The 27,617-nt window shown below is 39.0% G+C and overlaps 4 protein-coding genes across 5 annotated transcripts; 3 read left to right on the forward strand and 1 right to left on the reverse strand.

The window, feature by feature from the left end:
* The first annotated feature begins 256 nt into the window (after positions 1 to 256).
* Positions 257 to 11,074, forward strand: jam3a (junctional adhesion molecule 3a). Its single transcript, XM_069668672.1, has 9 exons — positions 257 to 342; positions 5,349 to 5,420; positions 5,534 to 5,647; positions 5,850 to 6,002; positions 6,849 to 7,051; positions 7,508 to 7,607; positions 9,574 to 9,703; positions 9,817 to 9,868; positions 9,984 to 11,074. Exons 1-9 carry the CDS (start codon positions 294 to 296, stop codon positions 10,017 to 10,019), a joined length of 909 nt encoding a protein of 302 aa, XP_069524773.1. The 5' UTR covers positions 257 to 293; the 3' UTR covers positions 10,020 to 11,074.
* Positions 11,075 to 12,578: 1,504 nt separating this feature from the next.
* LOC138597276 (vacuolar protein sorting-associated protein 26B-like) lies at positions 12,579 to 19,153 on the forward strand. Its single transcript, XM_069668856.1, has 6 exons — positions 12,579 to 13,251; positions 14,605 to 14,761; positions 14,888 to 15,052; positions 16,063 to 16,238; positions 16,399 to 16,541; positions 18,034 to 19,153. Exons 1-6 carry the CDS (start codon positions 13,029 to 13,031, stop codon positions 18,169 to 18,171), a joined length of 1,002 nt encoding a protein of 333 aa, XP_069524957.1. The 5' UTR covers positions 12,579 to 13,028; the 3' UTR covers positions 18,172 to 19,153.
* Positions 19,154 to 20,223: 1,070 nt separating this feature from the next.
* Positions 20,224 to 22,651, reverse strand: thyn1 (thymocyte nuclear protein 1). 2 transcript variants are annotated; one of them, XM_069668857.1, is made up of 9 exons: positions 22,607 to 22,651; positions 22,326 to 22,439; positions 21,426 to 21,475; positions 21,183 to 21,340; positions 21,039 to 21,107; positions 20,854 to 20,946; positions 20,664 to 20,759; positions 20,433 to 20,583; positions 20,224 to 20,291 (listed from the first exon to the last, which is right to left on the reverse strand). In XM_069668857.1, the coding sequence occupies exons 3-9, from the start codon at positions 21,463 to 21,465 to the stop codon at positions 20,245 to 20,247; spliced, it is 654 nt and encodes a 217-aa protein (XP_069524958.1). In that variant the 5' UTR covers positions 21,466 to 21,475; positions 22,326 to 22,439; positions 22,607 to 22,651; the 3' UTR covers positions 20,224 to 20,244. The 2 variants fall into 2 exon arrangements, with proteins under 2 accessions (XP_069524958.1, XP_069524959.1); XM_069668858.1 differs by lacking the exons at positions 22,326 to 22,439; positions 22,607 to 22,651 and adding an exon at positions 22,135 to 22,243.
* Positions 22,652 to 22,888: 237 nt separating this feature from the next.
* acad8 (acyl-CoA dehydrogenase family, member 8) lies at positions 22,889 to 27,152 on the forward strand. The gene is made up of 11 exons (XM_069668879.1): positions 22,889 to 23,013; positions 23,541 to 23,641; positions 23,878 to 24,047; positions 24,234 to 24,343; positions 24,454 to 24,530; positions 24,625 to 24,762; positions 24,907 to 25,042; positions 25,976 to 26,073; positions 26,178 to 26,330; positions 26,431 to 26,533; positions 26,661 to 27,152. The coding sequence occupies exons 1-11, from the start codon at positions 22,896 to 22,898 to the stop codon at positions 26,714 to 26,716; spliced, it is 1,260 nt and encodes a 419-aa protein (XP_069524980.1). The 5' UTR covers positions 22,889 to 22,895; the 3' UTR covers positions 26,717 to 27,152.
* Positions 27,153 to 27,617: the final 465 nt, after the last annotated feature.

Below are 27,617 nucleotides of genomic sequence, written 5' to 3' on the forward strand. Positions count from 1 at the left end.
TATGTAGAAAGAGAGATTGACACAGATTTAATAATAGCTGGGGGGGGGGTTACAGTGGGGTTCTACTATTCTTCTATTTTAATTTGTAAGCTTCACTTTACTTGTTTTGGAGGAGGAGTACAATTTGACACCGCCTTTCGCCTGTCAGTCCACGATGAGGGCTCGTGCGGTCAGCCCTTGTAGCTATGGAAACTCGTCGATGGCAACATCCACCAGTCTGTTCTGCCCCCATCCTCATACCTCTCTGAGGTGCTGAGTGTGAGCTACTGTAACCCATAAATTACAGCTGCAAGATGGCGATTGCGCGACTCATAGCTTGTTTCGTTCTTTACACCAGCTTGGGTGAGTTAATCTTTGTTCTTTTTTCCCTTAAATTCTGTTTTGAGCAGACCGTTTCTGCGCTCAACGAGGCGCGGTGACCATTAGTTACATCCACAGCTGTAACGGAGCCGTTAATGCTAACGTTCCACAGACGTTAGCTTGACAGAAACAGATTGAGAATAGTAAAGAAACCGTTATATATTGCAGCATTTTAACGGGCCGTTTTATTTCCATTTTAATACGGTTAACAATAATGTTAACATTACGTTGCTGTTCTGCGAGTGAAACCTGGAAAATGACGTAGTTGTAAGGGCATCCTTTACGTTTTAACGTTTGAATTTATGTCATCGTTTGCTAACGTTCATAACACCGTAGGAGAGCGCTGTTAACGTTAAGTGTCTCTCTACTACCTTAGAAACATTAAACCAATCCCCGACATTAGCTCGTGTGTTTATTAGTCGCTTACGAATAATAATGTCGAATTTTTCAGAATGAAAACAAATCAGTAAACGTTACTGTAGGGCGACATTAAAGGGCAACCACATGGAAGGGGGACCTGTCGTGTCAGCCCTGAGATGAAGGGTACCAGAAATCACAGGCCCGCACGAGATTCTCAAATAACATGCATGTGCTGTTTGTATTGCATTGAAAATGTATTGTGAGTTCAGACTAGTTAATTCAGATCCAGCTGGAGTCGTATCCAAGTGGTGGATTTGAGTGTGTGCTGACCTTTAGTGATCACATGCTGATGGATGGTGGTGGAGGAGTGTTATTACTGTGACAGGTCGAGGGCTTGTGCTGAAAATTAATTGACAGACATAGTGGAAAAGACATGCCTCATCTTCATCCACTGAGCAACAACAGCTGGAGCTTTTGTGCGGATCAATGCAGCGGATGCTGGGTTGTACATTGTTGCATCCACCCTGGTGTGCGCTCGGTGTGAGGTCACCCTGCTGCTGGGTGAAAACTGGCAGTGAAGTGGGTGATTTCCAAATGGCTTTTTGCATCAGTGAGTGATGGACTTTTCAACCATGTCCTCCCTGCAAGTGTGAATCAAATGGCTGACAGGCAAAGCTTCATTTGTAATGTTCGGGACAGTGTGTTTTGGCTCTAAAGCACAAGACTGAGAAACTACCACAGCGGCAGGAGAAATGATCTAAATTCAAGTTTTTAGACTAATAATGACATTACAGTAGTCTTAATTTCTGCCCGCAAGGTTTCTACTGCCCTAAGTTTCAAAATATGAATATTAATCAGTTGTTAAATTCATGCTCAGTATAACTTGGTGAATACATTTGAATTATTTAGCTTAAATTAAGAGAAAATTAATGTTTTTGCTTTTCTTCTTCTGTTTCAGTAGTAAGGTAATGTTGTTCCCTTTATATCTACGTTCCTCAACTTCCCCCTTTTATAGCTTTAAGGTTGGAAAAATCATTATCTGTAGTTTGTTATGTTTCTGCTTGTATCTGTAGCTATATGATGTTCACACTCGGGTTGCAACTACCAATTACGTATTCACATTTGCTTGATTGATTAATTTTTGGCCAATGAAATGTCAGAAAACAGAGGAAAATGCCTGTTTTAGAAAGGTAGGCTAATGCTTCTTTTATTCGACCAAACGCAAAAGATAGTAAGACTATACATAGAAGTATACAAAGAAATGGAACCAGTGAATTAATTGTATTTTGGTTTTTAAAAAATACTGATGTTTTGTACACATTACCTGAAAATGTATCCTGACACATTTTGTATCTCACATCCTAAGTATGTGATGTGTGGTGCTTCAGCGGGACATTGGGACCGCAGAGGTTAAACCTGCTGAAGCTACATCATCATGTGTCAGTGTTTATTCACTCCTGCAGTGTCGGGCAAAAACACAGTTCATGTGTCCCTTTTCTTAAATTTCCCTCAAGTCCTTCTGACAACAAGACTGTCTCTTACTTATCTAGTGACGTGATTAGTTGTTATTACACAGTCACTCCAGTATTCTGCGAGTCCCCGTGGTCCTCGGTCTCTCCATGTCGCTCGCAGCTAACTCTGCCTTCAGCATATTTGCAGTGGCTGCACTGGAATGTCTGGGAAAGGGGCTTTTTATAGATTCACTGGTTCTGTTTGTCGCAGGGATGGGGTAGTTGTTTTCATTTTTAGCGCATAAGAGGATTTTCAGAACGTTGCTATTGAGGAGCACGTTACTCTCGGAGCAGACTATAGACCTACTTTGTCTTTGCATTACAATAACACAGGGATTAAAAACCAGCCTGTGTTCGCTTTCCAGCAAGCGCTGAGATTATTTTCATCATTCAAAAAATATCGTCATCTCTTCAGCCTACATGTGAACTGGGGAGGGGGGCAGCCATTGTTTTGTGAATGCTTTTGTCCTAAGCTGGTATTAGTTATGAGTTAGACATTGTCTTGTTAATTGACTGTGGTTATTCTTTCCCACGGCCTACTTTTGTATATTAAGATGAATATCAACACTCTGCCTGTTGGTACACTAGTTTTTGATTTTGGTCACTCTAGTGTGCACTATACTGCGCCTTTATTTACTGTGAAAAACATGAACAGAAAGCATATTCATAGGAGCCTTTTTAGTTTATGTTTTATGATTCTCTGGAACATTTAACCACATAGGGAGGAGGGGGAGGGTGGCGCGCACAAAAGGTCACCCGGGAGGGCCTTTTATTAGTGTTACACAGTGGACTTCAGCAAAACTTGATTAAATTAACCATTAGAATAACAAAATCCACACTGTTATGTTGTAATCCTTGAAATGATAAGAGTTTTGAGTGTGCCTGTTTGTTGTTTTTTGTAATGGGATTTTTGCGGTGTGCTTATAGGCGATTCTATCAATGTCTAGCTTTTTGAAGTATTCAACGAGTCTCCTTTTCTTCATGTGAACACGCAGTATGTGGAAAACTCTCAGCACACAGCTCTACAATCCTCCATGCATTTCAAAGAAAGTTTTAAGCCTGGACACTCTGTACGTGCATATGCCGAGGGAGCATTAGTTGGGCGAGCTCCCTTGTGTCTCTCAGGATGTCCAGTCACAGCTGGGCTATAAATAGCTCCTGATGTACAGGGTGGGAAAGTCAGCAACAGGGACGGAAGCTGAGACCTGGGAGTCAGATCTCATCACTGTCCGCAGCTGTGCTTGTATGACCGGATGCTCGAGCAGGAGCCATGTTTTCATCACTCTCAGGCCGAGCGGCATCTATATGCTCGGGAGTCACACTGTACATCTCAGGGTCACTCGTGTGTAGAGGCCGCCGTGAATAAATATACGTCTGTCAGAGTGCACCGTGCCTCGGGCAAACAGGAGGGGAGGTCTTGCAGTATTCAAGGCCTGCTCAGATAATTGTTATTATCTCATTTCAACTCTTCGTACTGCCCCCACTGGGAGTGTTAATGCCTTCATTACTCAGCATGGGGGCTGTTAGTCGCACGTGTAACCTGCAATTATTGCATTTGGAGGTGGCACAGACACAATAGGTTGAGTATAGGGCACCAGTTGAAAGTGAAGCTTATTTGTACTCAGCATCTTAAATCAAACACACAATGGAATAACGTGCAGAGACTGAAATTGGGATTTTCACGCTTTCTTAATTTGTTGCAGTACACCCCCCGCTCTGCGCTCACTTATTTTCCGCTCAAAGTGACATTCTGCCGGCCCAAATCTGACTGAATTTGTGAATTATGCCTGTTGCCATTAAAATCTGACATTTACAAAATAACACTGATTGCTTAAAGGAGTGCACTCAAGCAAGAAAAGCTAAAATAAGTATATTTCATGTGCTTGTTGTGCCTGTGGGGAAACTAAGATGATGATTAAATATGCTTCGCATTTAAGCACATTCCCACTGCTAAGTTATTTCTGTGCTCCTGATTTGTTTTGTTCAGAGTTTCTGATAATTTATTCATTCTGTAAACCTCCGTGCAAATTAGTGTCACATTGTAGCGAAGAAGCCCTTTCAAAAAAAATTAAATAAAGTGATATCATGTAATGTTTAAGGGCATGTTAAATTATTTGTTAGAGACAAGAAATGGGGGCTTTAATGGGTGACAACATCATTGACCAACTTCCAAAAAAACAATGTCACCCAAACCCTTGTGAGGTTTAGTAAACCACTGATACAGAGGTCAGATTTGTTCTTGTGTCTGAAAGCATTGTCTCTGTTTTAACTTCTGAATGAACACGCTCAAATGAAGCCATCATAAATAATTAGGAAATCTTGTTTGACTGTGCTGCGGTCCCATCTTGAGATTTGACTTGTTTCAGGAGCTTTTTTTCCTCCGCTTTTTGGTCGTAAGTAATTAAAAACAAAATCTCAGTTGGACTTACTTCAGCTGATTGACTTTGGCCTTAAAAAAACTCCTCTGTTTCCTTGTTTGTATGCTTGTGATTATTGTCCTGCTGCTGCATTGTCCTAAAACTGGTGGGACTATCTATCAAAGTCTTCCTACAGTTGCTCTCCAGGGTATAAAAACACCCTCGCACAAAAAGCTGAAAGTCAGCACTTTTACCTCACGCGGAATCTCACTTAAAATGCAATACGATGGAGTAGAGCCAAAACTATAAAAATGTCTGACTCCTTATATTTACGACACTCCTCTGTCAATATTTTTATTGCAGCAGCTTAACATTTCAAACCTTTCTTTCCATGTGTCATCCCCAGCCACATTATTATCTAATTAACCCCCATTTAGGACGCAAATCAAATACCAAAGTCAGAATATCTCCTGTGAGGAGTTGTTTCATACTGTGCACGAGAAACGTTCATTACAAACTGCGTGTTAAAACGTACACATTTAGGCTCCAGGTGCTAATCTTCTCTACTCAGAAACGGGAAGCAATTAATAAGTCTAAATCAGATCCCAAGGCCCTCACACTCTCCATATTTAATCACTCTAATCCACTGTTTATTAGGCAACATGCCCAGCTGATAATGTCTGCTAATGAAAAAGCTTGTGTGTGCCATCAGGGTTACTCAGCATTTAGCGTCTTCCTGTTTTTTTTCTTCCCCCTGCAGGTCACATTCCATCATCACTCGGGGTAATCCTCAGAACCACGGACAAGATTGTTTGGGCAAATGAGTTTGAGCGTAAGTTGCTGAGAAAATAAAACCACTTCAACCTGTTTAAGCCAAAGTAGCTTTCCTTTTCCCTGATTTGGGACGCCTGCCTCCTGCTCTCATGCATTCTGTTTCCTTCACAGCCATCGAACTGACCTGCTTAATAGAGTCCATCTCCACAAACAACCCGAGGATTGAGTGGAAGAAGATTAAGAACGGTGTCCCCAGCTATGTGTACTTTCAAAACAAGATATCAGGTAAACGGCTTGGAAACTCTCTTTCTAAAAACCCCGTCAAGCAGTTAGAGCAAAGAATTTCAAAGTGAGGACTCAAAGCAGAGCTGAATGAATGCTACCTTGAAGGAACTTGGCATTGAATGCTGTTCTGAACTGTGAAGTCACGCTGTGTATGTGAATGAGCAATTGTAAAGTGTTTTTTTTCCCTCTTCTCTCTCAAAAGGGGACTTGGAGCACAGAGCTCAGCTCAGAGAGCCAGCCAACATCCTGATCTTCAACACCACCCGGTCAGACACAGCAGAGTACCGCTGCGAGGTGGCCGCCATCGATGATCAAAGGGACTTTGATGAGATACTTATTAGCCTTGCAGTAAGAGGTAAGAGGTATTGTGAGAGGGGGCTTTCCTAAGATACCCAATCACTGACCATCTGTGATTGGCTGACAGACGTACAGCACATCTACATGCATATTTACATTTTTGTGTTTACTTGTTTTTTATATTATTACATAATAATTATTTTAGGAACAGTTTGACGTTTCACATTTTTTGCTGGCTCAGAAGGGGCCTCTGGGGGATGACTACGCATGACAGAGTCATGAGTCTCTGTCACCTTATTTGTCAGAAATCTAAGCATTTCTGGTTACAGCTGACCATCTGAGAAACATACTAATAATGCTGAGATTAAGCCACATTATTAGGCAGTGTACTCCTCCCAAAACACATGTAGGCCTATATGTCATTTTTGTTCCAATACACATACTGTTCTTAAATATATTATTTCTGCCCTAGGATATGTTCCCTTATATTTCCCTTGTTTTCAGTATTGTTTTTAATTCTTTAAAGGTCATACCGCCCACCCCTAGTAACCACACTATTTAAAGTTTGCCCCATGCAGAGAGGGAGAGAGAACAGTGCTGGTTGAGCGAGCTAAAGAGTGAAAAACAAGAGGGAGCGGAATATCAAGACAGATCAGAAAATTAAAGAAATAAAAAATTGTGCTACAGCCAAACCTCCCCACAACCCTGCCACTGATCGTCACGTCTTATTGGTGCTATTTGAAACCTCTATAAGGAGTGTCAAAAATTCCCCTGTTCAGGAACATCCCTGTATTTTGGGGAATGCTCTTTTTTACTTTCTTGCTTGGACTTAGATGACAAAATCAAAAGCAAAGGAAAAAAGATGGTTAGTAGTTGCAGCGTTTTGATGTGTGTCTGTGTGTAGTGAAACCTGTCGTGCCACGGTGCAGCGTGCCAGAGGCTGTCACAGTTGGAACATCAACAGAGCTGCGATGTCTGGAGAATGAGGGCTTCCCCGCTCCTCTGTACCGCTGGTTCCATAACAGCGAGGAGCTTCCTCAGGACCCTAAAAACAGCCCCAAGCTGGTCAACTCTTCCTACAGCATCAACCCAGACACCGGAGGCCTGGTAAGACAGAAAGAAAGAATCCCCTGTATTATGATCTGCCTCAGAAGATCTGTTTATGGATGAGAGTCTTTAGCGTCATGATACAACATGAGAGCTTATCTGATGTAAATGTGAACGGCTTAATCTGAATAAAACCGTAGCCAGCATATGATTTATAGCTGGATTAAGCCATGCGTGCAAAGATGGCCAGCAAAGATGCTAAAAATAAAACATGAAAAGGAGGATCATTATGCATTGAGAGCCAGGGGGATGTATTTATGGTTTACTTCAGAGTAATAAAAATGGGTTCAAACTCATGCCAGAGTGTCAAACATGTCAGCAAACACAATTTAACTTCAGACTGCAGTTTTTTATGTAAATGTCAGAAGAATGTATCCTCAGCTATACATCCTTCAGCATTTTGTTGACAATGCAAAGTGTCATCCTATTGAAACGTTTCTAAAAATATCTACTCAGAAATTTCGACGAGTGAGGAAGGAGGACGCAGGGGAGTACTACTGCCAGGCAAAGAACGAAGCAGGACATGCGCAGTGCCCCTCGCAAATGATGGAAGTCTGTGAGTGACAAAACATCTTAGTCAGTCTTTATGAGAATTTTTAGAGAATAAATGTCTTTTTTTTCCTTTCTGTAATGTTTGTGGACAGTGCTACTAAACGAGTTTCAAAAGAAAGAAGCCTCCATAAAAAAAGGGGAACTTTAGTTCAAAGTCTGGTACACCCGTCAAACACTAAGGAAGAGTCAGTTACTGTACTACTTCTTATTTGTAAGCATGACTTTGACATACAAATGACTTAAAACTATATTAACTAAGATCAAAGCAATATCCTTTTTTTTGTTTTTACAACTTTCGGTTTGTGTTGATTTTGGCGCCCCCTGTGGACAAAGCCGTACCTCTTATCTCTCTGCGTATTTTGTCCTGTACATGCTTACAAAAAATCTCATTCTGCTTTCTTTAACAGTCATATGTATCAATCACTTAAAATTTTTGCCCTGGAAAATGTAAATGTCTGACACCTACCCCTCGCCAGCAGTTTCAGACTGAAAAAACAACTATGTAGAAATCATCAGTCTTGTCGTTGATGGTCTGGTTTGCTTTTGTAGGTCATAAAGAGAAATCAGAATTAATCTGTTTCATAACCAGCGAAAATCTCCTCACAGGAGCTTTGAACAACTTTGACGTTAACCTTATTGCCTATAGACTATGGCAGATATACATCCTCACAACTTACGTTGGAGGCTGCACACAGACAAATAATTTGCTTTATCAGCACGTCCACACAGAAGAGTCCCAGCTGGCCGCGTCAGATTTGAACCCAGGACCTTTCTGCTGTGAAGTGACAGTTTTAACCACTAAGCAACCTAACAGTTGACAGCGAGTAGAAGAGGGTAATTCATGCAGAAGATAAGAAAGAGAAGAGTGGAGCAGCTGTCCCAACAAAGTTTTTTATTCCATTATAGATACAGTTATTGAATTGAAGAGTTGCTTTCTGTTGAAAACATTAAATTAATTTAATAATCAGAATTTATTAAACGTTATAAGCTGCATAATACTTTTAACTTTTATCTCAAATTCCTATATTAATTAAGATCATTTTGATTTTAACAGTTTTGTAAACGTAGGCCTGCAGAGATACACAGTTTTCACTACTGGGCCCAGTTGTTCAAAGGTAATCGGATCGGATTAAAGCTATCGGATAGGATCACATCTTGAAAACTGGTTGTTAAAAGAAAAAAAGGATTACGTAATCGGATAAGATCAGGTAATCCAATCTTGGCTTTTATCCGGATAAAACCTCCAGTTTGGGTTGTTCAAAACTTTGGAGTAGGATTGGGATAACTTTAATCCAAAAAATCAGGATTACCCTGATCCAAGCAGAGGGGAGGATTCAGGCTGGATTACAGGGACAAAATGTAATACAACTTTCAGATTGGTCAAACAAAACAACATTTTTACAATGATGTTGATACTTTAGACATTTTGCTCTCGGATTACTGATTTGCTACCATGATACAGCAGATGTGGGAGACTTTGGGGTTGTGGAAAAAATAACGGATTTTGTCCCCTTAAAATATTTTGCCAAATATCTGTTAATATGAAACATAAAATATTAAAATACAAGTAACTGTAAGGATCTTTTATTTTGTGTGGATTTTGGCGCCCCCTGTGTACAAAGTATGAAGTCCCATTTTGAGCACTGGCAATCCAGATTTGGTAATCCTTAAAAGTCAGTATCTAGATCAGGTTGATCCTATCCAGTTTTCTTTGAACAACCAGGATAAAAGTAAGATGGATTACCTGATCATGGATAGAAAAAGAAATTGATTTCCAAATCTGGATGATTGTTATCCGGATCAAACCTTTTGAACAACCGGGATAGTTCTGTGTTTAACTGTATTGTATTTAGAATTTCAAAATTAGTTACTACTTACCATAACTCTATGATGTGAGTCACAATTCTAAGTATTGATATCTCCCAGGCCGTGTAAATCTGTTAAGATACAATCTCTGTGTCCTGTTGCAGATGATGTCGACATCCTTGGGATTTTCCTGAAGGGGTTTGGTGCAGTGGTTGTGTTTTTCTGTTTGGCTGCCTCCATTTGTCACTCTCTTAAACGAGGATGTTTTGACAAAAAAGGTCACAATGAAAATAAGTGAGTATAAAACTACAGCTCTGAGGAAGTAAAGAGACAATATGGTATTGTGGTATTAAATCCACACCACATTAAAGGATTATGAATTTCATTATTTTTTATGTTTATTTCAGCTACAATTGGCCAGCACAGAATGATGGGGTTGACTATGGCGATGCAGATGAGGTAAAAAAAAACATGCAAAATATTCACAGGCTTCATTTCCTGTCTCACTGTGAACAGAGGAAACTATTGAATGGGTTGTTCTGTAGTCTAATATTGTTATTGCTGTGTTTCACAGGGCCATTTTCGCCACAAGTCTTCATTCATCATTTGACAGCTGAGACAGAGGACGAGATGAAAGCGAGGCAAAAACAAAAACTGCTGAGGTTAACTTGCTACAATGATGCTCCAGATGGGAAAGTTTGAGGTGTAAACAAGGCACATTATTCTCTGATGCACATTAAAATCAAATCAACCAACTTGCCAAAGTAATTTTAATATCATTTTGTGGCACTGTTTCATGTTTTTATAGAGCAATCACATGTTTAATGTACTTCTCTGTTAATGTTAATTTCCATCTAAGACATTTTGTTTTTTTACTCCTAATCTTGACTCAGTTTTCCACCATGTTTTTATTGTAGAACAAAACCATTTCAAAGCTGTGGAATTTGATATTTGGCTCATAGTGTCGTTACAAAAGATGCTTGAAGCTACATTCCTTCACAGTTTTTTGGACAAATCCTCTTTTATAACTTTTTACTGAGTACACTGAAATTATTTTACAAAACTCCTTTACATTATCTACGTTCTTGAGATAAACATGTTCGGATTTTGTTTCATGTGGGAAGAGTTGAAACTTGTTTTTGTATATACTGTAGTTATGCAGGCAATAAGCAGCAGACTGTAGAAGGCTGATGAGCTCAGATTCCTAAGGCACAATTTATCAGCCTTTCTTATATTTAAGATGATAACAAGTATGTACGAGTACAGAGTAACCTGTGAATTTGAATACCTTATATCCAACTATGCTGCAAAGTCAATATGTACCATAAAGGTGGTGAAGTATGATTTTTAGAGTGCTGTTTCTGTGTATAAGTGACCTTCTGTGCTTTACTAATTATTTTCTGAGTATTGGACATATTGTCCTGTTTTCACTCAGTATTTAATGTACATAAATACATACATTTTTTGATCTTTTAATTTTCAGACATTACGCACCATACCTTAGTGTAAATACGCAATGAAACAGTTTGTTGTTCAGTGTGTTTCTGCAGTGTTGAGACTGTCATTTCAAACATTAGTGTCAATGATTTGTGTAACAACTCAGGAACTGTTGTAAATGTCCACTGTTTATTTGATATTAATGCTCTCTGTTCATGTTATTTTGTTACTATTAAAAACATTTGAACTGTAGATGTGGTGGAGTTTGTTCTTGTGTTTTATTATGCGAGTTTATTGTCAGATTGCTTTTGTAATATGATTTTGAGAAAGGACATAAAACAACCACTTAGCAGCAAGTGATTGTGTGAAACCACGTATTGAATAAAGAAACTTAAAACCATCTGTGCAAACGGTAATTGCACCCAAAAGCTTTTTTATAACCATGTGTTGAACACAGTGGTTAAAGGATAGTATGAGTGCATGATTATTTTTAGCAAATGTACTTCCAAGTTTCAAAGGTAAAAGCACCAATTAATCAGAGTATAAATTCTGAATTGCTATCAATACATTATTATACATAATGAAGTTGTGGTGTGTAAGTACTAACTTGTCAACATCCTTGGGGTCTAAACAGACACTTTTCCCTGTCACCATCATACAGTTGACCTACTAGATGTGTCTGACACTTTGGCACCAGTTTCCAGCAGCCAATTAAAACATTGTTAGTCCATTACTGCAATCAGAAACTACTGTTGCCATGTATGATGGATGGCACATAAGGGCTAACCTAGGTTTAGGTGCTGTACATGTGGAAACGTACCCTACATTTTCAACATAGAGGTAAAAAGAAGCTAAAAAATCCTCTCGTTATTCATACAAGTACACCTGGCAGGTTGTTTTATAAGCTGCAAATGCTAACTGGCCTTGCTCACTGAAATGGAGGCTTTAGTCTGAATCAACCAAAGACAACACGTTTTAGCTTAGCAGAGTGTAGCTGTGATCTTTCTTGTAGTGTTTGATATAAGGGGAATGGTAACGCATGAGCATCAGCTCCTGTATCTAGCATGAGGGAAAGACATCAGGGACTGTTACTGTAAGGCTCAATATGGTGACAGGAGGCTGAAGATATTTCAGTGAACATTACTGTTGGTGTCTCTTGTACATGAATGACTTTCATACAGTGGCAACAAAACATTACAAAACACTAATGCTAGATGATGTTGTACAATAGTAGTGTTAAAAGGAATGACTTTTCACTTAGCTCTTGAAAAGATAAGCTATTTCACAAAAAACAAACCTGACAAGTTTTGGAAAATCTGAAATGTTTTTTATAACTTGAGGTAAAATGAGGTTTTGATTGATGAACAGACCTGAGTGTTAATAGGGCTGCAGCGTCTTTTGGTTTTTGTTTTGTTTGTTTTTTACATGTAGGTGTTTATTGCAATCTCATGTAATGTACCTGCTTCGACTATTTATGTTTGTTCTCTCTAATAAAAGGCATTAAAGAGACGTTAAAAAACTACTATGTAAGTTTTCATGGCAGTTATTAGCTCCATATTAAGAGAGAAAAATGCAGAGAACAGAAACACTTGATGTATTTATTTGGTAAAATACTATAAAATACAAATGTAAAAGCCGTTACATCCGGTTTGGAGCGCCATCCCTAAGTACTTACTGGATTTTATTTTGAAAAGTGCCACCCGGAAGTAGTCAATGCGATGCAGGTGGCGTACATCCTGATCATTTGACAACATTCACCGTCTTTTCTTACTGAAAACAAACATGTAATATACATTTACACAGTGAGGATTGTGTCCATTAGAAAGCAGGGTAATTTCAGGCCGATGTAGACTGTTTATTGGAGACATTAAGGTGAAGAGAGGAAAAAAGAAGCGGCTAATTTTGCTGATGGACTTATTATCGTGCGTTTTCGTTGTGCCATCGTATCGCTATTTTGCTTCGTCGTTGGAAATGATTATGGACATGTAGCTAATATAGAGTTTTCTGTAACATAGCTTCGACTTTCCACGTTTAATAGTGTGTTGTATGCTCAGAGAAGGAACTGAGGACGCCCACCCTGCAGGCCTTATTGTGTGTTTGTTTTCTACTTTGAAACATCAGCAGGGTTTTTGGTTTAATTTGCTAACAAGTCAGTGTAAAACGGCACACACTTGACGTTACAATGAGTTTCTTTAGTTTTGGACAGAGTGCAGATATTGATGTGGTCTTGAATGACGCTGAAACGAGGAAGAAGGCTGAACACAAGACTGAGGATGGAAAGAAAGACAAATACTTTCTTTTCTATGATGGGGAAACAGTCAGCGGAAAGGTGAATGTCACACTGAAGAACCCCGGGAAGAGGCTGGAGCACCAGGGCATCAAAATTGAGTTTGTTGGCCAAATAGGTGGGTAAAAACTATAATAACGTTCATATTTTTACACGTTGTATAGCTAGCTTATAATAATACCCCCTTTTTACATTATTAAAGGATGGACCTCCATCAAACGGCATTTATACTAGGGACTTACTGAATTTATTGTGTTGGGAGTGATGCTACACATTTTACCTTAAAGCAACAGGAGTACACATCCTTATTCCCCCCCACATATATTTAATGATGGTAAATGAACTATACTATTTTAATATTGTTATATTACGTGTACACATTATCTTTGCCCAAAACATATTGTTTAATACTTGATTGGGCCTTTCATGTGTTATAATTACATACATTAGGTGCAATGTAATGAGACACACCTAGTGTTGTTTGAAAAGCCAAGAAAGTAGGGATGCACGATATTATCTGCACGTTATCGGTATATGGCTTGAAAATGACATATCGGCATCGGCAGATATGTCATTTTTCTGCCGATATTTTCCACCAGTAAAACAGCGCTTTAATTCTGCCTAAATGCTCGATGATTCCCTAAAAAAGCTTGACGTAATGCTACGACATTAACTTGGCCTGCACTACGTCACTTCCCTCAAGCGTGAAGAAGGGTGCAAGATGTCTGCGGTATGGCAGTTTTTGGCCACTACAATAAGAGTAGGCATGATATCAATTCCACTGCAGGGGAGACTTGATGTTCTCTGCAATTAGGTGGAAAAAAACATGCGCCTTATATATCGGTATAAAATCGGCAAAAAGGGTTGGAAAATATCGGCACATCGGATATCGGCAAAAAAATCCAATATCGTGCATCTCTACAAGAAAGTCTTTAAAAGCAATTACCAATCTTCTCAAGTTGTTTTCTACTTTTTTTAAGACTATTCAAACCATGTTAGAAGAAATAGTTAATGTATGATATAACATATTTCAAAATAACATCTAAATGTCTAAATATATATAATACAACAAATTATGAATATTGTATTCACATTATTGTCTTAGATCATTTTCAGTCACTAAAGAAGCTCACCTTACAGTCCAAAATACTGAAGCGAAAGAGTCCGGTATTTCCCTGAGGAGTAGGTAGATACAGAGACAAAAAATAGCTTAATGAAGAGCACATGGAGTTATATTCATTATCTGGACAGAAACAAGACAAGTGACTTAAAACTGTTGCTCAGTATCTGCTGGATGTGTAAATACAACTGTTAATGTTTCTGTTGCTATTAAGTGACCAAAAACGTTCATTATTGAAGGTTTAAAAAGTTAATTATGCATTACAATTTGTTTATAATTATTCCCTACAACTGGACCAAATGCACAGTCAAACCAAAATGTTGATTAAATCTTCCTTTTTTTGTTTACTAGAGCTGTATTACGACAGAGGAAACCATCATGAGTTTGTGTCCCTGGTGAAAGATCTCGCAAGACCGGGTGAGATGACTCAGTCGCAGACCTTCGACTTTGAGTTCACTCATGTTGAAAAACCCTACGAGTCCTACACAGGCCAGAATGTCAAGCTAAGGTAAGTGTGATCATTCACTTCACTTTAGGTGGCGCAATAAATGACTGCAAGTGTCACTCTTTAACCTGCCTGTTATGTGGTTGGATGTCTATATTTAACTGGCCTATGCTTTTTTTGTCTCTGCAGATATTTCCTTCGCGCCACAGTGATCAGAAGACTTAATGACATCAGTAAAGAGATGGACATTGTGGTCCACACCCTGAGCACTTACCCTGAACTCAACTCCTCCATTAAAATGGAAGTAGGCATTGAGGATTGTCTCCACATTGAGTTTGAGTACAACAAATCCAAGTAAGCAATAAACTATTGTTTGTCATTATAAAATAGTTGACAGTTTTGTTAATGAACTGGATGTTATTAATGTCAAGAAAAAATGAGTCTAAGGTGATGTCTGCAGTTTCTATGTTTAGCCTGATCAGTCCAAATGGTCCAAAGCAATAATAATTGCATATGTATCATTAAAATGATATAAAACAGGAAATATACAAAACCTCAATTTTGAGGAGTTCAAGCCAGATCCTGTTTTTGTCATTTTTGCTTTATAAATTACTTAAAAACGTAATCAACCATCAAATTTGTTGTGAGCTAAAATTCCCCAGATAAACCAGCTAATTGTTCCAGAGCTAAAAACATGACAACACTAATATTAATTTAACCAGTTATTTTAACAAGATCACACAAGTTATTAAAATTATTTTATGGCACTTGAGTTTAGAAAGTCATTTTTAAAGGAGGGAAACAATAAACGAAATGGAACGGAAGGAAATGTTAACAAATCCAGTTGCAGATCGAAGAACAAGGTTCTGCAAAGATCCAAAATCCAAACAGATACAGGGTCCCTAAATGCCTTTTGAAAATACCACTATTAGCAAGCAAAATTTCTGCAGCACATTCTGGTACAATGAGTGATTTATAAATAAGCAACCACAGTAGTTACAGCCACTTAAACTATGTGTATATTGTAAAGATAAAACAGTGGACATGAGTAAGCACAATTAAATCAGACAGAAATAATACAAGTGGGTTGTGTGGGAAGAAAGTAGGGATAAAAAAATACAATTCAAATGGATTATTTGGTCTGTATAATTTTTGAAAACTGCAAGTTCTGAGGCCCAGAGGTGTTAAAATTTTTTGTTTTGTGCAACTTAAAGTCCAAAACCCAAAAATATTCTGTTTAAAACGGATCCATCATTTATTAAATATTTGAGAAGTTATCAAAGCAGTTCTCTCATTCACTAAACTACTAGCTACTACAAGCCTTCAATCTCTTCCTTTGCTTGTGTCTCTGTTTCCTGTGACAGGTACCATCTTAAAGATGTAATCGTGGGAAAAATCTATTTCCTGCTGGTGAGGATTAAGATTAAGCACATGGAGATTGACATCATCAAACGTGAGACAACAGGCACCGGCCCGAGTGTGTACCATGAAAATGACACCATCGCCAAGTACGAGATCATGGACGGAGCTCCGGTCAGAGGTAAACCACACGCTTTCATAATTCCTGTCAATCATTCGGTTGTCCTCAGATGAGCCCTCCAGCAACATTTCCACTGCTCTTATATTTTAATCTGCAAGTGTCTCTTCATTTAGTCAAGACTGACATGATCCAACCTGTCACAATGTATTTCATAATCCAGGAGAGTCTATTCCTATCCGGTTATTTCTGGCTGGTTATGATCTGACTCCCACCATGAGAGACATCAACAAGAAGTTCTCCGTGCGTTACTACCTGAACCTGGTGCTGATCGACGAGGAGGAGAGACGCTACTTCAAACAGCAGGTGGGCTACTTGTAACAAATGCTGATCAACACTTACCGTACTGAATTCTAGCAGTATGTTGATAACTTGGCCATGTATAATACTGCTGGCAGAGTTTAACCCAGGTTCTCCCATGTAGGAAGATGTACGTTGAATAGGAGCAAAAAGTAACGTTGTTCGATTGCTCGAGTTTTTGGCTGTAATGCATCTGAGCAAAAGAAATATCTTGGATGCAAAAAAACTCTTTCTGTAAGACTTTTAGCTTTCTCTTTGTGAAGTTTAGTTAAAAGTGGAGTTCAAAAGTTGCAATTTAGCATCAATTGATGCAGCTTCTGTAACATTTACTGTGTGCTAATTTCGTCATACGCAAAAATTGTATTCGTTTTTAAGCAATTAGTAAATTTAATCGTTTGGCAAAAATACATTTACAACAATTTTGATATAATTAATTAATTGTTGAAGTCATTTTTAAGCAAAACTACCAGCAGCTGCAGCTGCTGCCACTAAAATGCTGATTTGATGCTTTTCTCAGTTTCTTATCTTTGGTACATTTCATAAACTAAAAAATACTAACAATACAAACTAAACAATCAACCAAAACAATAACATTGCCATTTAAGGTTCGGACAGCTCAGCTGCCAGTTCCTATTTTAGCCAACTAATTTAAATGCTACTTCCAGCCCTAGTACTGTGCTTATTATTGTATAGAGCACACTGCATACAGTTAGCATGACATATATAACTTGTTTCCTTTAGGAGTTTTTTAGCTGCACACATATCCTGCATATTGCATGAAGATCACAGGTTTAATGCATAACATTTAGATGCAGAGCATTTTCTGTTTAGGTTAGTGCTGGCTCACTGAGATACTTGATGGAACTGAGTTATTGTTTAATGCTATTAGTAACAGCTGTGCTTTACTAAAGAATAATAATAAAAGATGCTATGAGAAATAAATAACTGTGGTTGAAAGGGTAGTGATTCAAAAGAGAAACATCTCAAGAGAAATTAAAGCTGACTTGTTTCTTTCATATCCAAATGTAGTCAGTGTCACTGTTTGGATGTGCAGTATTATGTTGCATTTTAATATTAGGGAAAGCTTTCTGTTTATTTGTACAGCAAATCAAATGTTTCACTAAATAAATTAGATTTTAATGTGAAACAGTTTGTGGACCGACTGGACAAAAGATTACACTAATCCACTGTAGAGCATAAAGCATATTTGTTTTTCTTTCGCTATCGGCGAAGGAGAGCATTTTGCAAACCAAGAAGATGTTAGTGATAAAAGCTGATTTAAATGTTAGTAATATAATTGTAAGAACAATGGAATGGTCTTTAGCTTTCATGCATAAAGAGTCCATAAACTAGCTGCGGTTGCATGAATACTTGTTCTAACTGAAGGTTTTGGTGCTCGATAACAACAAGTAGTTGTCCTTATGCAAATGTGTTAGGACAGATTTTAGACTGATGTATAATTGTAATGTAAGTGCAATAAGTTCTGAATCCTTCACAGGAAATCACACTATGGAGGAAAGGGGACGTGGTGAGGAAGAGCATGTCCCACCAGGCCGCCATCGCCTCTCAGAGGTTCGAGGGCTCGGCTGCTTCGGAGAGCGCGCTGGAGCAGGCGGCGAAGGAGGAGAGCGGGTAAAAAAAAAATAACCCCACCACCCTGCAGTCTCTCCTCCCACCAGACTCATCATCAGCGTCTGTGGTGGAGGAACCTGTCGACTGTACAGCATCTGGTGCAGCAGCTGTTTTTATTTGCAGCCGCGGCTTGTAAAGGGAGGAAGAAGGGAGGCCGACATACAGCACTGCAGTATGGGAACAATGAAACAGTTTGCATGAGGCGTTCAGCGTGGCTTCAGGCTGCTGGTCTTGTCCTTCCTCATTAATGCATTTCTTTTCCTCTTTTCTTTATGGGAATCAAACTAATCACGTGTCGCCATGTCCACTGTGTAAAATCTTTCATGTGATATTCTTGAATTTTTAAGCTTTCTGTTTGTTACAGTCGGATTAACGCTTCTTTTGTTTGGATAATTTCTAATCTCCTAAATAACGCAACTAAATTGTCTTTCAACAAATTGTATCTCCAACATTCCACCTTAAAAGAGATCATTCCTAACACTGTTATAAGGTCAAGAAATGAGATAACTTTGCACTGCTATTTGCTGAACAATTTCTCTCTTTGTGTTTGTCCGTGTTTGCACAAAAAAAGCAGAAACTGGAATCTTTCCTTCATAAAAGTATTATCCCACTTTTTTTTTTATCTGTAAATAAGACCAGCTAAAACCTTTAACGATGTTTCCCGGTCCAGCTCGTGTACATTGATTATTCATACGTAATCATGGTGCCACAAAAACGACCTTCATGTTCATATGCTTTACCTCAGCATTGCAGTGGTGTTAGGGAAAAAGGTCTGATAGTATGAAGTCTTCTGTATCCTCTTGTATTAGGGACTCGAGAGTCGTGCCTAAGTGTATCAAGCAAATGAAATCCTCCTGCCTCTAACATAATTTTAGTCTTTTAACCAGAGAAAAAGTTACAGTAGAACTATCTATCTTTTGCAAAATGCTAATCGATTCTTCCTTGTCCCTCAAAGTCAAATAAATTGATGCCAAATGGAAAAAAAAGCTCTGACTCAGTGTGTTGCAGTAATTAGTGAAAGTATACGAGTGGGTGGACAAAGTACTTAAAACACGTCATTTAGAACCTGCATATCAAAATTCATACAACACACTGACACTGTCTGCTACATGATTTACATACGTGGAAGAGTTTTGCTAATTGAGAGTCATTTAAAAGGATGCGACAGTTTTAAACACATAATGTAATTTTCAAATAAATATGGATCCTTAATACAAAGAGCAACACAGAGGCTTAGTAATTGGTTCCTATATTGCCTTTGCATCATTACAAACTGCAAATTAATGCTGAAGCAATACAGTCGGTATAAAGCTACATTTATTCAATCAAAAGAAAGTTAATAGCCAGCTATCTAGAGTACTAAACACATGCTTTTTCCAGCTTCTTAAATACAGGAACTGCTGGTTCGTTTTAATTTATGATAATTAATGAGGAGTGAAGATTTTGGACTGATAGCTGAACACCATAGCAATTTGAAGACGTTACTTTAAGCTCTGGGAAAGTGCGATGAGCTTTTTTTTGTGTCTTTTTTTGACTAATTAATGAGATTATTCAATCATGAAAACAATTTCAGCCCAAAGTCAGTCGACAGAAGATCTGCAGCTATTTATATAATTAATCGTTTAAGTAATTCTGTATGTTTAATGGACTAAACCAATGGTTACTGAAGAATATGACAGATCAGATTAATCAGTAATATAAAGTATTGATTTCTGCATCCTTACTGCAATGAGTGTGTGAAATGTGTGTCTTATACTACCTTTGCAAAAAGGAGCAGCATCACCAACTCCAAGTAAAGATCAAACAGAGCAGCTGTTCAACTGAATGAAAACTGCCGCAATTAAAGATTCAGTCTGCAAAATCTACATGAAACTAAATGGGATTTATGTCAATTTCAGGTATCAAGGTTTTGAACACACTGGCTAAAGTTGTCCAACAAGAACAAACTCGCTCTGTACCATTCAGAGGTTTAGGTGAAAAAATTAGACGTAAGCCAAAGTTTGTCAAAAAACATAATTAATAAGATTTATTATAAACTATTATTATAAAGCTCATAAACTCTTGCTTCTTCATTGTCTCACAGAGGCTCTTCATCCTCCAAACCCAGGACGAACTCAAACTCCTCTGCAGAGAAAAAGCAGAAGAACTAGCCCGTCACTATGTGCTGAAAAAACACTGAAACTACACAGTAGAATAAATTATCAGTTACATTTTCCTGTGTTTAAAAACACTCTGGACTACTGCAGTGTGGACATCTTTACATACCAGTAGTTAGGGGCTGCACAGAGAGCCTGGCCCTCGTAAAAAGCGCCATGTCCTTTAGGGGCCCGTCTTTGGAGCGATGCTGCAGGTGATACTTCTTCAGCTCGGACAGAGGAAGAAAACGCTTCAGCATCCTCTGATACTGGACGTCCACCTGAGAAAAAACATAACTTTAACTTTCATGCATGATGATGATTATTAGTAATTGTACATTTAATTCCTGAATGTGTTTACCATGCTCCACTTTGGGTTGTTGGGTTTACTAGATGCATCAAAATGCGCGTCTTTCTTGTCAAACTGAGTGTGGTCCACATAAGCTTCCTTCACGATCTAGAGAAGGAAATACAGCAGAATGTCAAGTCTGTTTGCAGCTTTGTATAAAATAATAAAAATATTATCAGCAGGGTAAGAGGGACAGCTTTACTTTCATGACTCCTGCTATTCCAGGTTCCTTGCAGTTGCTGTGGTAGAAGAAAGCCAACTGCCCTTCTTTCATCTGCCTCATAAAATTGCGTGCCTGCAGAAGATGGAGAATTTAAAAGGAACATTCCAACAGAGAAAATAAGATAATTTGCACAAGGCTGGTTAGAATAAATAGTCTGGCTCTACTTGGTAATTGCTGACGCCGTCCCAGCAGTCGGTCTGATCGGGCAGAGCCTTCAGATCCTCGATCCCGAACTACAGAATGAACCAGAAGCATTAGACAAGTGCAGGAGAACAGACTGTGCTGAAGAGGCTGTCGATGCTCCTTACCTTCATATCGATGCCGTTCTCAAAGCGGCTCTCCGGCTCAGACTTCATCAGCCAGTGACTGTACTCTGGAGAAACAGGTGATTTTGAGCGGCCCTTTGCTGGTACTGATGCTTTCCTTTTAGTAGCAACCGTTTCGTTTGCACCATCGTCATCTTTGCCTGTGTTGTTGAGGGAACAATAATTAATAAGTCCTAAAAAACACAACAGAGAAACAGTTTGTACTCCATGATTTACTGTGCTTACCTGTTCTTTGACTCACGCTGGCTCTTTTCTTTGGTGGCATCTTTTAAAGTCTATAAAGAGACATTTTTTTTAAACTAGCTCCAAACAGATGAAGTGAATTTTTTTGTATTATATTGTGCACAGATATTGCTATGCGCACATAGTAAGAAGGCAGCTTTCGTAAACCAAAAAAAATCACATTATAATAAAGAATATGTTACATTATAATACATTATCTACTTATTCTAGTGCTGACAACCTTCTTCTCAGCTGTGATGCTCTTCTACATGAGCTGCAGACAGAGCTGAGAGTATTGTGAACAATGGAGTCTAGGTAATGACACAATTTTTCTGAATCATCCCCAGTTTTGTTTTCTTTATTACGTGTCTGAAAGAGGTTTCAGAACAGCGCATATCACAAAAAAATATGCCGATATCATCTTTGTGGTTACCTTGAAGGAGAAAGTTTCAAAACTGTGTCAAAGTGTCCAATTAGGCGGAATATGTTCAGTCTATAACGTTAGGGGTACACGAAACCATAATAAGGTGTAATTAAATGTTACCTGGTAAAAGCACATGGTAAACTTGCACTAAACGCTTAAAATTAGCAGTTTAAATTAGGAGAAACATGTTTCTACGAGCATTCAGACATAGGACAGTGATGTTAAGAGGAAAGAGAAATTCAGACTCCAAATAACCTTAGCGACACATTTAATGCAGAAATGACTTACGATTCAAAGAAATGCGGATTGAAATGCACCTTTGGTTAGAAGGTAACGTCTCTGAACGCTGATAAGTCGTACCTTTAGGGCTCAGGTGGATAGGCAACAGACCATCGACACAGCAAAAACCGCGGGAAAGCGAGAAAAAAAACCACAACACGTGACATACAAAATCATATTAGTGTACTTGATTTACTTACCAGCGACTCCCGTTCGTTTTGTAACCGCTATTTCTCGGTCTCTGTCAAGCAGTACTGCGTGGGTGCACAGGAAGTCCCACTGGGACAGTCTGCTCCACTGCAGGGGAGACAGCCCTGCAAGGTCCCATAGAAAAGCATGATACATTTATTTTTAACGGCGATGGGCTGGTTAACCAGACGTACATATACAAAAACAACAAGCAAGTAATCATAACTGAAGTATTGCTCTTGTTCAGCTAGGATATACTGTTTGAAAACTTCTGATAAAGCATAAACCTCACCTTTTAGTCGTCATGCCCAAGTAATCCCCAACAACATCATCTTCTTCGCCTTGTTATGATGCGAGGATAAGCCGTAAAGAGCTCTTTACTCCTCCATGAGGCCAGTGAAAAGAAAACACCATATTGTGAATGGTTGGTTAACTGAATTTAAAGTATGTTTTCCCGCCCACGGCCACAAGGGGCAACAGTTAATTCATTTCACACTCGACAACACATAAGAGACACTACACCAACTACATTTCCCAGCAGCAGTAGCGGCAGCGGCTCTCTGACACTCAACAAGGTAAACATGGCGGCTGTCGGACCTCTAGGAAGAATGATCAGATTGGGCTCCAGCATCTGCAGGAACCATCGTTTAATTTTTAACAGAAGCCCACAGAGACGAGGGATAGCTTCATGTATCGACCGTAAGTCCCGGTAAACGAGAACTGTTAGGTAATATGACAGCGGTGTTTTATGAACGAAATGTAACTTTGTGAGCTACCAGACTTGTATTGCTATTCTGTTTCATAACGTTAGCTCTCCAGCAACTAAGCAAGATATATTTTGAACGAAAAATACAGTTTTTGCTAATAATTCAAAATACACTCTTCCTAGTCAGGGATTTAAAACTAAATTTACTCAGCTAAGCTGCTATTGGTTCTTTTCGTTCCTCCTGGTCCTCCAGTCAGAAGGCAGAAGGAGCCACACACCCTCCTTAACGTCCCTCTACTTTAGCAGGTTACATGGGATTTTACTAAAAAAATCAGTAATCCCATAATTTATTTTTCACAGTCTAGAGACTTTCATCACGCTTGTTGCAGCACTTGTTTAAGAAGAATCGTGTCTCAAAACGTCCAATCATTTTTGAAATTTATGTAACCTGTAAAACATCTGTGTTCTTGATTATTTCATCCATGTGTCCCCTATGTTCTCTTTTTGTTGTTGTTGACAGCTGCTCATGGACTCACAGATGAACAGAAGGAGTTTCAAAAGGTGGCCTTTGACTTTGCAGCTAATGAAATGGCTCCATACATGGCAGAGTGGGACCAGAAGGTATGTTGAAGCAAGTATGAGGATGTCAGGGCAGCAGACTCAGGATCAGACTTTTGCTTGTTAGACTGTACTTATGCATCAACACTATCTTTAATTGTGAAGTCCAAGAAAAATGTAAAGCCTGAAATCTTTTATGTCTTACATTTTGCCTAAATATACCCTATGTCTAATATGTCCTGTGTATAGTTTAACATCATCATCATTTTTAAAGTACATATGTTCTTTATATTCTCCAGGAAATGTTTCCAGTAGACACAATGCGAAAGGCAGCCCAATTGGGGTTCGGTGGCATCTACGTTCAACCTGATGTCGGAGGATCGGGTCTCTCTCGACTGGACACGTCAGTCATCTTTGAGGCCTTGTCCACAGGATGTGTCAGCACCACAGCTTACATCAGTATCCACAAGTAAGAACCCACTTACATGGCAGTTACGGCATGTGCCTGCAGTTAAATCCAGATGAAAGATAGAGTAGATTTTTTTAATGAAAATTAACTTGAGGCTGGTTGTATAGGTTGAGTAAAAGTGGCTTAATTAATTAACGAACAGTTTTATTTTCCCTGCTTATTTGCATAACGCTCCTCTCCTTGCAGCATGTGTGCCTGGATGATTGACACTTTTGGCAACACAGAGCAGAGAGAGAAGTTCTGTCCTGATCTTTGTGCGATGGAAAAGTTTGCTTCCTATTGTCTCACTGAACCAGGTCAGTTTTAATATGTTCCAGAAAAAAAGATGGAAAAGAAAAGAAAAGAAATTAAGATTTTTCTGTGCAATATATATACAACAAAATAAAGCAGTGATCTTTGATTTCAGGCAGTGGCAGTGACGCCGCTTCTCTTCTGACCACTGCACAGCTGAAAGGTGACCATTACATCTTGAATGGTTCAAAGGTAATTTGAAACCTGTTTTTGCTCGTTAAATATATGCAAATATTATTTTCTTGAGACACAGGATCTTGAGTCAGAAACATGTGTTATCTTTCAGGCTTTCATCAGTGGAGGAGGAGACACCGACGTCTATGTTGTGATGTGCAGAACTGGAGGTAAAGGACCAAAAGGCATCTCGTGTTTGGTGATAGAAAAAGGGACCCCGGGCCTCAGTTTTGGCAAAAAAGAAAAGAAGGTAGAGTTCAATGGTGTTCAGAAAACATTATATGGCTTCAATGTACACTTAAATGTTGGATTACATTATTTTACTATATAGACGTTAACCACTAGATGGCAGGATTAAGTCATAGTCGGCTGTGTTTTTTAATCTGTCCTCCAGGTTGGGTGGAACTCCCAGCCGACCAGAGCGGTGATATTTGAGGATTGTGCCGTTCCAGTGACCAACCGGCTCGGTGAGGAGGGACAAGGATTCAGCATCGCCATGAGAGGCCTGAACGGAGGCAGGATTAATATCGGTGAGGAGGAAAAACACTGACCTAGCAGTTGACCCTCTGTTGTGCAAGAGAAAGAGGTTTATATCCATCGCCAAACAAAATGATGGAAATAACTTTATCAACATTAAATCAACATTATATTTTATTTACATTTAAGTGACAGAACTATTCTTTTGTAAATGGTTGTGAGACAGTCTTCTAAGCATGTGGGAATTAGCATTTTGTGCTTAAGATATGTGCATATTGCAAGTTTTTAAGTGGTTAAACATAAACTATGTAACTTTTTTATAGTGAATTCTTGCTTTTTATGAATGGAAAGTGTAATTTATAAGCAGAAACTAAGCCTTGCTAAAACCAATACATAAAGGGGTTTTTCTGCTACAGCCTTTCTCTGTCTTGTATGAGCGTTAGGTTATTGAATTAGCTTAGGTCAGCAAACTAAAATAGATTCTAAACAAAAATGTATAAAGTGGTTGTAGCCTCCAGGTTTTTGTCTCAATCGCTAGTTTGAAGTCTTCTATACAGCACGATGTTCTTATAAATTATGGTCTCATAATAACATAGATGATAGGGTGGGATATGCTTTAGAGCAATGCTACTTTAGTGTTAACAAATCCCTATTACAGCAACCTCTCATGGGAAGAGGTGTAGTAAAGCATATCAATCCTCCCATCAAAATGTGGTCACTTTTAACTGCAAAAAACGTAGATGGCGACAGCAGAAATGCAGAACTTCAGCTTCAAAAGAAAAGTCCACACACCAGTGGCTGTCATTATGGTGGCAACATTCACTTCTTATCTATAGTCTATGTTAGTGCTGCTGTTCTTCTACTGTTTTAACATTGGCTGGTGTTTCCAAAAACGAATCTTGCTTAAAGAGCGGTTAAAACAACTAGTTTTTCACTATTTGCTTGACATGAGGTCTGCTGCGTTTAAAACAACTCTCTGCCAACAGCCTCCTGTTCTCTCGGGGCGGCTCATGCTTCTGTGCAGCTAGCGAAGGATCATCTGTTGGTACGCAAGCAGTTTGGAGAGACGCTCTCCAACAACCAGGTCAGGAGCTCGCATTTTTGCAGTCTATTCATTCAAGAATCACAAATATCTAACCACTGCTACTGAAAAATCATGAATGAATGTCTCTGTCTGTGTGTGTGTAGTTTCTTCAGTTCAAACTGGCAGAAATGGCCACAAAGTTGGTTGCGTCTCGCCTTCTGGTGCGCGAAGCTGCGACGGCACTGCAGGAGAACCGGCCTGATGCCGTCTCCCTCTGCTCCATGGCCAAGCTCTTTGCTACAGACGAGTGCTTTGATGTGAGTGACGATTAAGTACAGGAAGATAATTTATTTTATAAAAGCAAACGTCAAATTTTGTTGCCGTTCTATCATCTTCTCTTCTGGTATTACTCAACAGATCTGCAACCAGGCTCTTCAGATGCACGGCGGGTACGGTTACCTCAAAGACTACGCAGTGCAGCAGTTTGTCCGTGACATTAGAGTTCATCAGATCCTCGAGGGTGAGCTTCTGCAACAGTGAAACTGCTCTGTTTGTCTCGTGTTGCAGATTAAATATTTCCCCTACATTAATGAGGGCTGTCATGTGTTTTGTGACCTTTTTATAATCTTTTTTTGTTTCCCCTGAAGGCACAAACGAGGTGATGAGGATGATCATTTCTCGTAATCTGCTCACAGAGTCCTGATGAGTCTTCTTCTCTGGATCTTCTGTAGTGACCATGTTGTTCTGGTCTTCTTCTCTGGTTTGTTACTGTGTGACTGGTTTCCAGAAGTGCCTGCTGCATTGTAGGTCTTCCAAAGGTGACAAAGGTCATGGTGGGATTTAGAGTAAATCACTCAGTAAACTGTTTTTTCCTGGTATACAAATGGGTATTTTGTTGATATTTTAGCTACACTGCTGTGCAATAATGTGAAACCATCGGTCTGTTGTGTTACACTGGACCAGAATGACATATATCAATCATCTATTCATTAGCGTAATACACTAACATTAGCATTAGCTCAAAGCACAAGTACAGAATGAAACTGATGAAGGCTGACGATGTCTATCAAAGGCTGCTGTTGTTGACAGTGACTCATATCTGAGCCACTGTGCCTTTGAACAATACTGTGAGTATACAGCCATGCTAACAGCTGTGTTGGATTTGAGCAAAATGCTAACTAGGCATGCTAGCATGATCACGATTACGGTGCTAACATTGTTAACCTTGTTTTCAGTGCTAACATTGTAAGCATGCTAACATGCGCATCTCAGTACTATAAACAGAGAACTCTTGAGGCTGAGAAGTACAGGACAACGTTAAAATTTGAGTTGATCGTGCTACATTAACTTTTTTAACGATCAGCAGTTCATCATGAGAAAGACATTAACATCATTTAATGCCGTTCCATATTATCCAAACTTATGGTTCTATTACTTAGTCTTGATCAAAGTAGTGTACCAAGTGGCCTACCAACATTTCCGTGCTGCTAGCATAACTAAAAATCCTATGTGATTGTTGGAAGTACATTTCCTCTGACACAGCCTCCAGTGGTAATAATACAAAAGTAGTTTTCTTTTGACTTTTCATTCAAAAAATGTTTCAC

Source organism: Semicossyphus pulcher, unplaced genomic scaffold (genome assembly GCF_022749685.1).
Source record: "Semicossyphus pulcher isolate SPU_LCO1_2020_fin unplaced genomic scaffold, fSemPul1.0.p SCAF_19, whole genome shotgun sequence".
NCBI classification, from domain to species: Eukaryota; Metazoa; Chordata; class Actinopteri; order Labriformes; family Labridae; genus Semicossyphus; species Semicossyphus pulcher.

Coding starts and splice junctions, on each gene's coding strand:
- LOC138597276 (XM_069668856.1), top strand. CDS start 13,029: ATGAGTTTCTTTAGTTTTGGACAGAGTGCAGATATTGATGTGGTCTTG. Junction 14,762..14,887: donor GGCCAGAATGTCAAGCTAAG/GTAAGTGTGATC, acceptor TTGTCTCTGCAG/ATATTTCCTTCGCGCCACAG. Junction 15,053..16,062: donor TTTGAGTACAACAAATCCAA/GTAAGCAATAAA, acceptor TTCCTGTGACAG/GTACCATCTTAAAGATGTAA.
- acad8 (XM_069668879.1), top strand. CDS start 22,896: ATGGCGGCTGTCGGACCTCTAGGAAGAATGATCAGATTGGGCTCCAGC. Junction 23,642..23,877: donor TGGCAGAGTGGGACCAGAAG/GTATGTTGAAGC, acceptor TATATTCTCCAG/GAAATGTTTCCAGTAGACAC. Junction 25,043..25,975: donor CGGAGGCAGGATTAATATCG/GTGAGGAGGAAA, acceptor CTCTGCCAACAG/CCTCCTGTTCTCTCGGGGCG.
- jam3a (XM_069668672.1), top strand. CDS start 294: ATGGCGATTGCGCGACTCATAGCTTGTTTCGTTCTTTACACCAGCTTG. Junction 5,421..5,533: donor TTGGGCAAATGAGTTTGAGC/GTAAGTTGCTGA, acceptor TTTCCTTCACAG/CCATCGAACTGACCTGCTTA. Junction 5,648..5,849: donor CTTTCAAAACAAGATATCAG/GTAAACGGCTTG, acceptor CTCTCTCAAAAG/GGGACTTGGAGCACAGAGCT.
- thyn1 (XM_069668857.1), bottom strand. CDS start 21,465: ATGCCACCAAAGAAAAGAGCCAGCGTGAGTCAAAGAACAG. Junction 20,760..20,853: donor GAATAGCAGGAGTCATGAAA/GTAAAGCTGTCC, acceptor TTCCTTCTCTAG/ATCGTGAAGGAAGCTTATGT. Junction 20,292..20,432: donor TGTGCAGCCCCTAACTACTG/GTATGTAAAGAT, acceptor TTTTCTCTGCAG/AGGAGTTTGAGTTCGTCCTG.